Below are 15,614 nucleotides of genomic sequence, written 5' to 3'. Positions count from 1 at the left end.
AGAAAAATACACAGGATAGATGGCATCTCCCTGAAGGCGACCATGAGACACTGCAAACTGTATGTCTTCCTACCTAAGGTTAACATTAGACACTTTTCTGGTAACTGTATTTTTAAACATTTATTTGACTGCATCAGGTCTTAGCTGTGGCACGTGGGACTTAGTTCTCTGACCAGAGATCGAACCTGGGCCCCCCTGCATTGGGAGCGCAGAGTCTTAGCCACTGGGCAACCAGATAACTTTAAATGAAATGAATTTAAATAAATTCACATTTATCTTGTGAAATGTGAAATAAACCAGAGTCTCCAAGTTGGGGGCTCCAGGAGTGGGCTTCACACACGTCTTCAGTGGAGGCCGTGGACTTCAGACTGGGGCAAATGCAGAGATCCCAGGACTCAGCAAGTACTTGGGCCTTTCCCCTGTGACAGCTCAGTGCTCAGGGTCAGGGTTCAGCCCAGACTGGTTCCTGCCCCCAGCTCCACTTAACAGGCTCTGCAGGCAAACTGCCTTCCTCACCCTTGAAGGCCCGCTTTTCACTGTTCCCTTTCGAGACCCGAATCTGTGTGCTGCAAACTTCAATCCTCTGATCCCAAATAAGCACTTTCAGCTCCGAGGACGTGGATGCACGATCGCAAACAGGCAGGAGACCTCCTGACCAGGTGACCTGGCAGCCTTTCCTCCGAGAGCAGCCCCCCACCCTCGAGCAGCATGAGGAGCCCCCCACTCCTCGAGCAGCATGAGCCGCCGCCTCACCAGCCTCCCTCTCTCGGGCGTCCACAGCCAGGGCCTCCGTCTGGCTGCACAGCTCAGCCTTCTCCTCCCGTAGCTCTGCCTGCCGCCGCACGGCCCGCTGCAGCTGCTGCCTCAGGCCCTCCAGCTCGCCCACCAGGCCCCGCTCGCTCGCTTCCTTCTGGCCCAGTGCCTCCTGCAGGCCAGCTTTCTCCTCCTTGAAGCCCTCGATGATGCCTGCAGACCACGGGGGGCAAGGGCGGGGGCGGGCGGGCTGAGTGCCCGTTCGCACAGGGACACACAGGCCACCTACCCTGAGGCGCTCCCCTCCCTACACCCCCAGGAAGGGCACTGGACCCTCCCAGCCCAGCCTCTTGCCCTCTGGGGCTCTGCTGCTAACCCCCTCAGGGCCGCACTCACCCTCTGCCTTGTGCAGCTCCAACGCCAGCCGGGCCTTGGCCGTGCTCTCCGCCTCCAGCTGCTCCAGCAGCTCCTGGTGCTTCCTCACCAGCTGTGCCATCTCCTCGCTCTTACAGCTGAATTCCTTCTCAAAACGAGAATGGATCTGACGGGCTTCCTCCAGCTGTGAAACACATTGGAAACTAGCAGCTCTCCTTGTGCAGAATTTGGTGAAATGCTAAACATCACGTGAGGAACAATGATTCTGATGCCCGATATCATGTCAGTTACTAATGAAGCAACAAGTTGTCAACGAAGGAAAGTTCTACACATGCAAACACAGACAAGGCCGCACGGACACACCGCTTGTGACCGTCAGCCCCACAGGTGGCTGCGTGGAATGTGGACAGGGAGCCTGGCACACAAGCAGGGGTGGGCCACCTGGAGGACAGGAAGGACAGCTGGAGGACAGGAAGGCTCCCGGGCCGTCACCACAGCAGGCAGGGCACCTGACACATCTGCACGGCCTGACATCCCCTCCTCCCAGCATGGCCACCATGGAGCCCCTCCCCACAACCCCCCTGCCTGCTGGACCCCAGCCTCCCTTTCCTCCCAAGCTCCCCTGGTGGGCATGTCCAGGCTGAGGGTCTGAATCAAAACGCCTACTCCCAGCCATCCTCACAGAGAGCTCAGCACCTGGTCTGGGCTGCCCGGCCTCCTCCTGTATGTCACCAACTCCGGCCCTTCTAGACCCCGCCTCTAAGGAAAGCTGTCAGTTTTTCCTTGAAAACAGCCCCCAACAATGCCTCTCCTCGTGCTCTGCTGAGGGCCCCTGTCCAAGTGCTCAGCCACTGCTGCCCCTTCCTGCAGCCAATGGCCCGTGGGCAGCCCCACTGACCCCAACCTCATCAGGGGTCCGTCCTCCCCTCCAGCCACTGCCCCCTGCCAGCTCCCACCTCCCCACGGCCCACCCTGCTTCCCTCCCGACATGCCTATGTGCCCTCTGCAGAGCCCACAGTGAGGGGGCAAGATTTCTGAGGCTCGAGCAAGGACCCCACAGACTGCCCGCAAGCTTGGATGTAGGGCCGTGGGCCAGGTCAGACCTGCAGACCGGTTGCCCTCCCAGGAGATGCTCACACACGGGGACAGTCAAAAGCACCTGGCTACTCATCACCAGACGCGGCCCCACTCTGTCTGGTTTCTGAGAGAAGACGGGACAAAGCCAGAGGAGACACATCTGAGGTTGACACTGCTGTTCTGCCTGCATCCACATGTCCATGTTCCTGAGGCGTCAACAGCGACGTTTCACGTGGAAATGCTTATTTTTTAACAGGGCAACTTGGGGAAAAGGATCTCTATTGTTTTCCATGTTTTGTTAATTGCCTGGAACATTCTAAAAGGTTAACAAAAATATCCCATTCTTCAGTAATAATCTCTAAACAAAATTTTATCCCATTTGGAATTAAACTAGCATGTGAGGTACAGCAAGACGCTGAACACACAGGGTCTAAACTAAGTGCACCAAGGTCTTCTTTTCACTCACAGCAAGCCTACTTCCTCACGGGTTTGGGCTCAGAGAAGACATCTGTTTGAGGAAAGCACGTGGGTGAACGTGGCTGCGAGTAACAGGGTTAGATGACACGCACCTGCACGTCTGCTCGAGAACAGGAGCGCTTAACAGCACAGCGCCTGCAGGCCCCTGGGGTCGGTGCAGGCCCCTGGGGTGGGGCAGCTCTGCCATCCCCTCACTCCGCCTATCACCCTTCTCCGCGGGGGGGCTGAAGCCCGTGTCTTACCTGTCTGGTCGAGTCCAGGACCATCTCCAGGAGGCCATCCACCGCCAGGCCCAGGCTCTGGAAGACCCTCCTGACAGGCTGCTCGCAGTCCAGCGTGCGCTCTGGGCTCAGGAAGAAGCTCTCACACACGTGACTGCTGATCTCAGCCACCGATGATGTCTCTGCACACTCTGCTGCTGTGCCGTCTGGCTCCAGGGAGGCCACATTGAGCCCCGCCCACACGTCGTCCAGGGCAGGGGCTGCAAGCGAATACACACAAGGGCTGTGCTGCAAGACGCCCGCCGGGAGCTGGCCTGGGGCCTCGGTTCAGGGCTGTCAAGGCTCACCTGTGGGGGGGCTCTGGCCCCCGGGCTGTGTGGTGGGCGGGCTCCTGTCCTCCAGGCAAAGCCCCACGCGCTCGCCAATGCGGCTCTTCAAGGCAATGGCAGTCTGAAGCGTCTCCCCAAACAGACCCAGCAGCCGCCTCAGAGTATCCTGGAGAGCTCTCCTGGGGTGGTGGGGGGCACAGCGCAGCGTCAGCCGAGACCAGCCCCGCCTGACCCTCATGCAAGTGGCGTGGTGGTGATCAAGGCACTCTTCTGGAGGCCACATCCAACCTGCCAGCTCTGGGGAGGTGCCCCAAGTAGCACAGGGGCTTCTCCCAGAACCTCCCTCTCAGCCGCTCCCCGTCCTGGCCCCAGCGTGACTGCGTAAGCCCAGCCCATCACTGTGGTGCAGTCCTGCTGGCTCTCAGGAGACACCTGTTCAGAAGTTAGAAGTCAGCCCTAACCCATGACCCATGAGCGTGGGAAGGCAGGCTCCCCATCTCTCACTGGGGCCGCAAGAACCACGGAGTTTGGGGTGTCTAGTTCTTCAAGGGTGGAGTCCGGTCTCTGAGTCACAGCCCCCAGACTGTCTGGGGCATGGGGACCCCGCCCAGGGTGTGGTCCCAGGGGCCCCAAGACAACAGGGATTGTTCCCCCATCCGTTCACGACTCACAGCCTCACAGGAAGCCGATATCCCAGACCTGTAACGTCCCATCTGCAGCCCCCTCACCCAACCACAAGTCAGCTGGAAACAGCATGCAAGGTCCTCACAGAGACGATGAAACGATGGGTGAACGAGACCAAGCCCGTGCGATGCGCACCGACCCGCCGCCCCACCTGGTGTCCTCTGACCCTCAGTGCTGTGTGATGGCAGCGCTGCAGCACTGAGGATGAGGGTCTGGGGGCAGTGGGGACCCCAGAGCAGCAGGACCACAAGATCCCAGCAGGGGCAGGCTGAGGGACACACAAAGAGGTACAGAGAGGCCAGCCCGAAAGCTGCACCTTCCCGAGCAATGCTGAGGCAGCGGCCCCGACAGATAGAGACAAACATAACTGAACAGCCCCTGGCGCACTCCAGACGCACTCGAGAAGCAGAGCTAAAACCTGCCTGGCGTCGGGTGGGATGGGTCCAGCAGGGCCTTCAGTGCAGTAGCACACCTTGTAAACTGGCAACACGTGAAGGGCTGCAAAGCGAGGTGGGGGTATGCGGGTGACACAACTCAGCACCCATCTTGCGGTTTAAGACCTTCCTGGACGGGAGAACCACTAGGCACAGGGTGGCATCTGCCAGATGCCAACATGCACTCCAGCCATGAGACAGAGGCGGCCACTGACCTCTCGCTGTGGGACAGGTCCACATCAGCCTTGAGCATCTCTATGAGAGTGGTGCCCTCCTGGTTCTCCCGTTCCCGCCTCTGCTGAAGTTTCTCCAGTTCGGAATGGCGCTCCTCTATCTCTCGATTTAAGGATAAAATCTGGTCTTTCAGCTGTTTAAGAAAAATTGTCAAAAGTCTCAGTTAGAACAATTTAGTTAAAAATAAGTTTCTGTAAGGAACTTTCTTCATCTAAGAGCAGCTCTGTGGGTTGAGGGGAAGCCAGCATGGGGCCCATCAGGTAAACAAAACGCAGGCCTGAGGACAAACAGGGTGTGATTTTGAAACCTATTACCTGAAGAAGACAAGACAAATAGTAAACGGTTTCAATGCTGCACCTGGAGGGAACTTAGGAATAAGTGCAGCTCTTATAACCATGTCCCTGGTTATGATGGACTGGAACACGTGGGTCACAGGAAAAATAAAGAAAAGGGAATAAATGGACAAAGAATGGCATGTTTTAAGATGGCAAACAACGACCAAATGGACAAAACGGACACTGAAGAGGAACTCCATTGCTAGCACACGAAATGTGAGCCTGGACAGCTTGAGGCCATAGTGTGGCCCCGGGTGCCAACGTGTGGAAGGCAGACAGCCCTGGAGCGCTGTGTCTGAGGCTGACGGCCAGTGGCAGGCACTGAGCCCACAGACAGCAGACCTTCTCTCTGCCGGTCCTCCTCCCTCCTCAGCATTTCTATCAGCTCCTCTTCCACTTATGATGGGGTTACATCCCTGGTGGCTCAGCGGTAAAGAGCCTGCCTTCCAATGCAAAAGACACGGGTTTGATTCCTGGGTCAGGAAGATCCCCTGGAGAAGGAAATAGAAACCCCCTCCAGTATTCCTGCCTGGGAAATTCCATGGACAGAGAAGCTTGGTGGGCTACAGTTCATGGGGCTGCAGAGTCGGATACAACTTAGCGACTAAACCACAACAACAAACCCATGGTAAACTGTGAATATCACAAGTCAAAATGCATTTACCACACCGGCCAATGGACAATCTTGCTGCCATGTCAGTGAACAAAGGATGTTGTGGCCACCCAGCCCTAGCTGCCCTAACAGTGAGCCCTGAGGGGACTCAGGACGGGAAAGCATGGGGCAGTGGCCCTGGGAGCTGAGGTGCAGATCACAGGACTGGCTTCAGTGCGCCCAGACTCCACATGGGCCCACACACAGACAAGCACTAAGTTCCTTAAGTTGAGATGCCCGGTTTTCCTTAATTAACAGCAACCTTTCGAAAGGGAAAAGCAGAGCGGTTTCTCGGTACAGAATGGCTGTCAGCGCGTCGGTCGTTCACCTTTGTGACCATGTGGCTGATGCAGGGCTGTGGCTGCCCTGTCCAGCATCAGAGGAGAGTGCTGGACTGCACAGAACTAGCCCTGGAAAGGATGAAAACCCAAATCCAAAATTCCAAGTATGTTTCCATTGAACATGTATTGCTTTCACACCATCGTGAGGTAAAAAATTCCTAAGTCAAACGATTGCAAGTCAGAGATTGTGTGTATTCAATAACCATTAACCTTAATAAAAGATATGCAAGACCTCTAGGAGAAAACTGTAAAATTCAGTGGCAGAAATTAACAAAATCAAATAGAAAGAGATATTCCAGAATCTCAGAATGCCTCTGTGTTGCACGGATGCCACGTCTCCCTAAAGGCACACAGAGGTCGGTGCATTTCAGCCAGTCGCAGCAGGAGACTGACTGAGCAGAAGGGCTGGCACAGCTGGGCTCCCCCATGTGCGGCCCCCAGACCTCCCCAGCATCTGCACTGGGCACCCAGCCTGACCAGAGGAGTCTAGGAGGGAAGCCAGCAGCTGTCCACAAGCACAGGCTTCCTGGCCCCGATCCACTGGGTTGCAAGCAGGACAAGGACACGGCACACAGGTCTCAGGTCAGTCTCCACAGGAAAAACTCAACTCCCTTCCTCACATCCTCCCAGGTGGAATAAAAGACGAACTATAAAATAACCTCAAGGTGTCTTCAGCAAGGCATAGAAAGCATAACTCCCAAGGGAAGAAAAGTAGTAAATTCAGCAATCAAGAACATTCATTCATCCAAAGATGACAAAAGGCGGGGGGGCGGGAATCACAAATTAGAATACACAAGTACAAAAAAACTTCCCTAAATCATTAAGAAAAAGACAAACAATTGTTTCAAATAGGAAAAAATGGTCAAGAATACAAAAAGGTGTTTCACAGAAAGGAAAACAAGTAGACCACAAACATGGTAATAGACACAACCTTATCAGTAAACTAAGACCAAGAGACCCCATTTTGCTGCCACAGAACTGGCAAACACTAAAAAGCAAGAAGGTTCCAGGTGAAGATGTGGAGTGACAGGAGCCCGAGTGCAGGACTGGCGGGCCGGCCCCTCCTGGGGCCTCCGGTCTTCTCTCCCCGCCACGCCCCTCCCATCAAGCTCCTACCTCGCTTCGTAAAGGTAGATCACTACATGTATTTCACAATTTCTCTCTTAATTCAGAATTTAACATTTCTTTTTAATTGCACAAGTACTTTTATCAGGATTGTTACTATTTTGGGTCCTTGAGTTATAAAATTGCAGAGGTTGTGAATGACGTAATCTCTAACCCTATGTTGCCCATGAGCCATGTTAATTTTAGTATTTTTTACAGAGTGAGAAGTTTTTTTTAAGAATGCATATAATGTATCAGCAGAAATGCCTGGTACACTGAGGAACCAGCTCAAGAAATGCTTTGAAAGGCTCTTTCTTCCTGAGGGGCTTCCCCCTTCGTCTAAGTCCTGGGGCCCTCTGTGCTTGGCGGCACCCTCCCACACCTCATCATCCTCCTCCTCAGTTGGGCTCCCAGCACTGGGGTGGAGGGTGGTGGTGTCTGCAGCTGAAACATGCCCCTTGACCTGTGACTGATACCCTGAATCTTACTGTGGGTAATTTCATATCATTGGTGCTAAATTAAGTCAGACACACTGTGTAAAGTGTTCACAATCTGAAGGCCCGGCTCCACCACTCGGCAGTCCATGGACTTTTACCAAATTAACAGAACCTCTTCGGGGCCTCAGGCTTCTGAGAGGGAGGGAACCGCACAGAAAAGAGAAAATTCTGCTTATAATGTGCTTAGCACAATGTGTGGTACACTGCCACCAAGGTGTGATAAAGTTCAAATCCAGTGACCTAGATGATGATAAAGTCAAAGAAATCGGTACTATTAAGACTCTGAAAGATCGCACAGTGGGACAATCTCTGTACACATCCATATTTTCAATAATAATAATACTGGGGGAAAAAATCCAGTTCAAAATTGTCAAGGCTCTCAGTCATAAAAAAAAAAAAAAATGAAATAATGCCATTGGCAACAACATGGGTGGACCTAGAGATTATCATTCTAAGTGAAATAAGTTAGACAGAGAAAGACAAATACCATATGATATTACTTACATGTGGAATCTAAAAAAATGATACAAACAAATGTATATACAAGATAGATGCTTCCCTGGTGGCTCAGTCAGTAAAGAGTCTGTCTGCCATGCGGGAAACCTAGGGTCAATCCCTTGGTCGAGAAGATCCCCTGGAGAAGGAAATGGCAACCCACTCCAGTATTCTTGCCTGGAGAATTCCGTGGACAGAGAAGTCAGTCAGGCTACAGTCTGTGGGGTCACAAAGAGTCGGACACGACTGGGTGACTAAGACTTTCACTACAGGACAGAAACAGACTCACAGACTTCGAGCTACATTAGGAGTCTGGGATTAACACATACACGCTACTGTGTATACAGGTAACCAACAAGGACCTACTGTATAGCACAGGGAACTCTAGTCAATATCTGGTAATAATCTAAAATGTGAAGAATCTGAAAAAGTATATATGTGTGTGTGTGTGTATAATTGAATCACTTTGCAATACACTTGATATGAACACAACACTGTAAATTAATTATTTTACAATTAACAATCTGCATCGCAGGCGGATTCTTTACCATCTAAGACACCAGGGAAGCCCCAGATTAACTATGCTTCAACAGAAAAAAAAAAATCAAGGACCTACCTGAACAGATAAAAATGGCTAACAAAAAAAAAAAAAAATGGCTAACAAACCCATGAAAAGATGTCCGACATCATTAGTCATTAGGGAAATGCAAAGAAAAACAAGATATCACCTCACATCTGTTATGATGGCTATTATTTTAAAAAAAGAAAACAAGCATTGACAAGAATGTAGAAAAACTGAAACGCTTGTGCACTGTTGGCAGAAATGCACAATGCCACAGCCGCTGTGGAAAACGGTTCAGCAGTTCCTCAAAAGTTAAACACAGAATTATCAAGTGACCCGTCCACTCTATTCCTAGATACACACCCCAAAATACCAACAGCAGGGACTGAAACAAAAGCTCACGCCCCAGTGTTCACAGGGGCATTATGCCCAACAGCCAAAAGGAAGAGATGACCACTGACACCCAGCAACAGATGGACAGATAGACAAAATATGCTGTCTGCATACAATGGAATAATATTATTCAGCCATAAAAAGCCACCAATGTTGATGCACACACTGTGTGAATGGACCTTGAGGGCATGATGCTAAGTGACATAAGTCGGACACAAAACAACATATGTTGTATAATTCCTCTGAAATGAGATCCTTAGAGTAATCATAGAGGCAGAAGATACAACAGTGGGTACCAGGGCTGGAGGGAGGGGGATGGGACTTATTTTTAACAAACACAGAATCTACTTGGAATGACGAACAGGTTTTGGAAATGGACAGTGGCCACAGCTGCACAATACTGTCAATGTGGTTAATGCCAGTAAACTGTACACTTAAAATGACTGAAATGGTAAGTATTATGTTAAGCATATTTTTACCATAAACAAAAAAGTATTAACAAAGAAAAGATACATTCCACATACCTGTAGAATTTGATTATTCTTCTCCTGTAGCTGCAGAGACAAAGATTCTTTCTCTTTTTCGTAAAGAGAATGTGCCTCCTCATGCTCAAGTTTATGTATCTCCTCTTTTTCACGCAAAGCAGCTTTCCGTTCACTTCCAAATTCACCCTGTACAAAAGTATACTATTAACAAAAAATGCCATTAAGTTATAAAATTATCCTCACTCCATTTCTCTGCTGCTCACTAGAATTTACTTCATTCAACAAATACTCATTTATTCCGTACTCTGCATCAAGAGAAATGATCAAGAAGACCTAGGCCACTACCCCTAGTGAACATGCGTTCAAATGTGCTTATCATAGAGAATAAAAATAAAAATAAAAAAACCAGCCTGCTACCTCTCCCAACAGTCACATTAAGAAACGTCTGTCATCAGGGTATCATGACCATTAAGATCCAATATATTTAGAAATCTAACTTCCTCTCATTTTAAAAGATAAAGTTTCTTCTTAAATAATAATTATTTTTTAATAATGTTCATCTGACGAGTTAGAATATATTAATGAAATAAGCTTTTTTTCTTTTTAAACTACAGAGGTAGTACTTTCAGAATGGCAGAATAAAGACGTCCAAAACATCACTCCTCTATACTGAGAACACTGGCAAAAACTGTCAAAAATCAGCTTTTTCAGAGCTCAGGAAATTAAAGTGTTATTAAAAACAAAGGCTGAGTCACCAGAGAACAAGAAACTTTGGGACTTTTCTGGTGGTGCAGGGGTTAAGAATCTGCCTGCCAATGTAAGGGACAAGCATTCAATTCCTGGTCTGGGAAGATTCTACATGCTGAGGGGACACAACTAAGCTTGTGTGCCACAACTATTGAGCCCACATGCTAAAACTGCTGAGCCCCCATGCTGTAACTACTAAAGCCCGCATGCTACAACTGCTGCGCCTGCATCCTGTGACTACTAAAGCCTGCATAACACAACTACTAAAGCCCACATCCTGCAACTACTAAAGCCCGCACGCTACAACTGCTGAGACCCCATGCTGTAACTACTAAGGCCCGCATGCTACAACGGCTGGGCCTGCATCCTGCGACTACTAAAGCCCACATAACACAACTACTAAAGCCCACATCCTGCAACTACTAAAGCCCGCACGCTACAACGGTTGAGCCCCCATGCTGTAACTACTAAGGCCCGCATGCTACAACGGCTGGGCCTGCATCCTGCGACTACTAAAGCCCGCACACTACAACTACTGAGCCTGCATCCTGCGACTACTAAAGCCCACATAACACAACTACTAAAGCCCACATCCTGCGACTACTAAAGTCCGCACGCTACAACTGTTGAGCCCCCATGCTGTAACTACTAAGGCCCGCATGCTACAACTGCTGCACCTGCATCCTGTGACTACTAAAGCCCACATTCTGCAACTACTAAAGCCCACATTCTGCAACTACTAAAGCCCACATGCCACAACTACTAAAGCCTGCATGATACAACTACTGAGCCTGCATCCTGCAACTACTAAAGCCCAAATGCTAAACTACTAAAGCCCGAATGCTACAACTACTAAAGCTCGCATCCTGCAATTACCAAAGCCCGAATACTACAACTATTAAAGCTCGCATCCTGCAACTACTAAAGCCCGCATGCTACAACTCCTGAGCCCACACACCTCAGAGCCTGTGCTCTGCAACAGAGAAGCCATGATAATGAGAAGCCTGTGCACCACAACTAGAGGAAGCATGCATGCAGCAAGGAAGATCCAGAGCAGCCCCCCCAAAATCTTAAAAGAACAGGAAGCTTTGGGTAGTTGAACCTACCCTAACCTCATCACGCCAGTCTTTGGGATCTCCTTGAAAATGCAGCCCAGGGAATCTCTGGTGGTCCAGGGGTTAAGACTTAGTACTTTCACAGCTTTGGGCTTGGATTTGACCCAAGGTTCCACCTCTGATCAGGGGACTAAGATTCTGTCAGCCACCCCCAAAAATTCAAAAAAAAAAAAAAAAAAAAAAATTCAGCCCAGCAGTCATGAGGGGAGGAGGAGGGACAGAATGGGTTTGCAGCTCCACCAAAGCAGCAACACCAACTGTCATTAACTGACCTGTCTGGCAAGCTCATTGAAAAGCTCCATTCTCAAAGCTGATTTTTATCTGATCTGAAGTAGAGTTCTCCTCAACAATCCTATTCCCAAGCCATTTGTCAAAAACAATTAGCAACCACTGTTTAACATCTCAGTAGCCTGAGGCAGTAAAAACAACCAGAGCTAATAAGAGGGTGATCAAAAAACTTAAAGGAAGTGAAAGCTCAGGCAGAGATGTCAACTGCCTGCCAGAGCACTGATGGCCCATCTTGACCAGAGCCCCACAGTAAAGAAATAAAATTATAAAATGAAACCAACAGACATTCTGAAGCTTAGAAGTACAACTACTAAATGTTTCACTGGAAGGATTCAATAGCAGATTCAAGTGGGTAGAGGAATCAGCCAACATAAAGACTGGTCAAATTATTACTGAGATTATTCAGTCTGAGGAACAAAAATAAAGAGAAAAAAAAAAAGTAGGCTCAAAGACCTCTGGGACACCCACAAAGACCAACAAACACATAATAAGAATACTGGAGGAGAGGGCAAAAGGAAGGGGGCAGAAGAAAAATTGAAGATAACATGGCCAAAAACTTTGCAAATGTGATGAAAAAATATTAATTTATACACAGAAGAAGCTCAATGAACTCCAAGCAGGATAAGCTCAGAGAACCATACCTGGACACATCATAATCAAACTGGTGAAAGATAAAGAAAATATTGAAAGCTTCAAGAGAAGCAGCCCAACAAAAGGACTCCTCAACAGGAGTACAACCAGCTCACTTCTCATTAGTAAGTGAAAGTGGTAGTCGCTCAGTCATGTCCGACTCTTTGAGACCCCTCAAACTGTAGCCTGACACGTTTCTCTGTTCATGGAATTCTCCAGGCCAGGATTCTGGAGTGGGTAGCCGTTCACCTCTCAAGGGGATCTTCCTGACCCAGGTATCAAACCCAGGTCTCCTGTATTGCAGGCAGGTTCTTCTTTACCGTCTGAGCCACCAAGGAAGCCCTTCTCATCAGAAACCAGAAACCAAATGGCAGTAGGATGCCACGTTCACAGTGCTGAAAGCCAAAGAATGTCAACCAAGAATTCCGTATCCAGGAAACCTTTCTAAATGAAGGAGAAAATAAGACATTCGCAGATAAATAAAAACAGAATTCATCACTAACAGACCTTCCTGTGAATAAATACTAAAGGGAGTCCTTTAGGCTAAAATGAAAGGAGACTAGATGTTAACTGGAATACACAAAAAGAAATAAAGAGCACTGGAAATGGTTACTATATATGTGAACATAAAGGACAAAATAAATGTAGTTTCTGTTTGTAAGTCTTTTACCCTGCTATGTGATTTAGAAGACAACTGCATAAAGCAAGGAGCACAAAGTGTACACAGATGTTGTTTGTATGACAACATCAGCACAAAGAAGGAAGGAAGGAAGGACTGAACCTACACAGAAGGATAGCTTTATATATAAACTATTAAAATTAACTTGGTATTAATCTGAACCATATTGTTATATGGAGAGAGAAGAAAGCCTTCATAAGTGATCAATGCAAAGAAATAAGAGCAAAACAATAGAATGGGAAAGACTAGAGAGATCTCTTCAAGAAAATTAGAGATAACAAGGGAATATTTCATGCAAAGATGGACACAATAAAGGAAAGAAACAGTATGGACTTAACAAAAGCTGAAGATAAAAGAAGAGGTGGCAAGAATACACAGAAGAACTGTACAAAAAAGATCTTAATGACATGGATAACCACAATGATGTGATCACTCACCTAGAGCCAGACATCCTGGAATGTGAAGTCAAGTGGGCCTTAGGAAGCATCACTACAGACAAAGCTAGTGGAGGTGATGGAATTCCAGCTGAGCCATTTCAAATCCTAAAAGATGATGCTTGAAAGCGCTGCACACAACATGCAAATTTGGAAAACTTAGCGGTGGCCACAGGACTGGAAAAGGTCAGTTTTCATTCCAATCCCAAAGAAAGGCAATGCCAAAGAATGTTCAGACTACCATACAATTGAACTCATCTCACACGCTAGCAAAGTAATGCTCAAAATTCTCCAAGCAAGACTTCAACAGTACATGAACCAAGAGCTTCCAGATGTTCAAGCTGGATTTAGAAAAGGCAGAGGAACCAGAGATCAAATTGCCAACATCTGTTGGATCACTGAAAGAGCAAGAGAAATCCAGAAAAAAATCTCCTTCTGCTTTACTGACTACGCTAAAGCCTCTGACTGTGTGGATAAGAACAAACTGTGGAAAATTCTTTAAGAGATGGGAATACCAGACCATGTTACCTGCCTCCTGAGAAATCTGTATGCAGGTCATGAAGCAATAGTTAGAACCAGACATGGAAAAACAGACTGGTTCCAAACTGGGAAAGGAATATGACAAGGCTGTATTCTGTCACCCTGCTTATTTAACTTGTATGAAGAGTACATCATGAGAAATGCTGGGCTGGATAAAGCACAAGCTAGAATCAAGACTGCTGGGAGAAATATCAATAACCTCAGATATGCAGATGATACTACCCTTACAGCAGAAAGTAAAGAGGAACTAAAGAGCTTCTTGATGAAAATGAAGGAGGAGAGTGAAAAAGCTGGCTTAAAACTCAACATTCAAAAAACGAAAATCATGGCATTCAATCTTATCACTTCATGGCAAATAGATGGGGAAACAATGGAAACAGCGAGAAACTATTTTCTTGGGCTCCAAAATCACTGCAGATGGTGACTACATCCGTGAAATTAAAAGATGCTTGTTCTTTGGAAGAAAAGCTATGACCAACCTAGACAGTATAAAAAGCAGACATTACTTTGCCAAGAAAGGTCTGTGTAGTCAAAGCTATGGTTTTTCCTGCAGTCATGTATGGATGTGAGAGTTGGACCATAAAGAAATCTGAGAGCCAAAGAATTGATGCTTTTGAACTGTGGTGCTAGAGAAGACTTTTGAGAGTCCCTTGGACTACAAGAAGATCAAACCAGTCAATCCTAAAGGAAATCAGTCCTGCATATTCATTGGAAGGACTCACAATGATTTTTACTGTGGGTTTGTTTTGTTTTTAATTGCAGCTTTGTTGAGATCATAAAAAGCTCTCTTTTTGAAGTATGCAGTACAGTGGTTTTTAGTATATTCACAAAGTTGTATCTTATTCCAAAACATTTGTATCACCAGAGAAGAAACCCCCCATTCATTAGCAGTCTCTCTCCTCTCCCAGCCTCTAACAACCACCAGTCTACTTTCTGTTTCTGTGGATTTGCCTTTTCTGGACGTTTTAAGTGAAGGTCACTTACGCGCAGACTTCCTTTCCTGGAAATAGGCTCATTAAAGAAGAAATGGCTTGATGTGGCAGCTGCTGAGTCGCCAGAGCAAGATCATGAAGGGGACTCCAACTTCCCCAGATTTATACACAGCTGACTCTAGAAGATGGTGCTGAACCATGATGTTCAACCTATACACATGCCACAAGGCATGCGGTATGATCTAGTTTCCCAACCAGGGATCAAATCTGTGCCCCCTGCACGGGGAGTGCAAAGTCTTAACCACTGACCACCAGGGAAGTCCCACAGATTTTGTTTCAACAGTAAATACGCAATCCAGGCTGGCTGAATCTGGGGATTCAGAGCAATGGTAGATATGGAGGAACCGCATATACTGAGGGCCAACTATAAATGACATGCAGATTACCCCTAATTCCATGTTGCTTAAGAAACAACTACTTGATGACAATTTCTAAGTAGAAAAGATAGGCTAACTAGTCACTTTAAATATAACAATGAATGAAAAAAGTTGCCTAAAAAACCCTCGGTTTCTGAAACAATGAAAATATGCCTTAATTCTGCATACCAAAATTTAGACTAAAATATTCTTTGCAGATGAGGAAAGATAACAATAAAACGGAACAGCGGCTCCTATCCCAGTACCTGTAACAGTGCGACCTGCTGCTCCAGTGAGGCTTCTGGTTTACGCTCCAGCTCCTCCTCCTGCCCCGCCTGGGGAGCTGAGCACTGGGCCTCGGGTTCCTGCTGAGTGGGAAGGAAGG

General features: G+C 47.8%; 1 protein-coding gene across 3 annotated transcripts in view; it reads right to left on the bottom strand.

Moving 5' to 3' along the window:
- Window positions 1–15,614, bottom strand: part of PCNT (pericentrin) — a 106,550-nt gene that overhangs the window by 55,706 nt on the left and 35,230 nt on the right. The window contains exons 16-22 of one of the 3 annotated variants that reach the window (XM_065942144.1): window positions 15,496–15,597; window positions 9,488–9,649; window positions 4,566–4,717; window positions 3,251–3,411; window positions 2,925–3,163; window positions 1,150–1,312; window positions 754–966 (exon numbers count right to left, since the gene is read on the bottom strand). In XM_065942144.1, coding sequence (XP_065798216.1) covers window positions 754–966; window positions 1,150–1,312; window positions 2,925–3,163; window positions 3,251–3,411; window positions 4,566–4,717; window positions 9,488–9,649; window positions 15,496–15,597 — 1,192 coding nt within the window. The remainder of the gene's footprint in view (window positions 1–753; window positions 967–1,149; window positions 1,313–2,924; window positions 3,164–3,250; window positions 3,412–4,565; window positions 4,718–9,487; window positions 9,650–15,495; window positions 15,598–15,614) is intronic. The other 2 variants (XM_065942145.1, XM_065942146.1) reach the window with 2 other exon arrangements.

This window comes from Muntiacus reevesi, chromosome 8 (assembly GCF_963930625.1).
Source record: "Muntiacus reevesi chromosome 8, mMunRee1.1, whole genome shotgun sequence".
NCBI classification, from domain to species: domain Eukaryota; kingdom Metazoa; phylum Chordata; class Mammalia; order Artiodactyla; family Cervidae; genus Muntiacus; species Muntiacus reevesi.
Note: the sequence above shows the minus strand (reverse complement) of the source record. Positions and strands in the feature narration are given on the sequence as shown.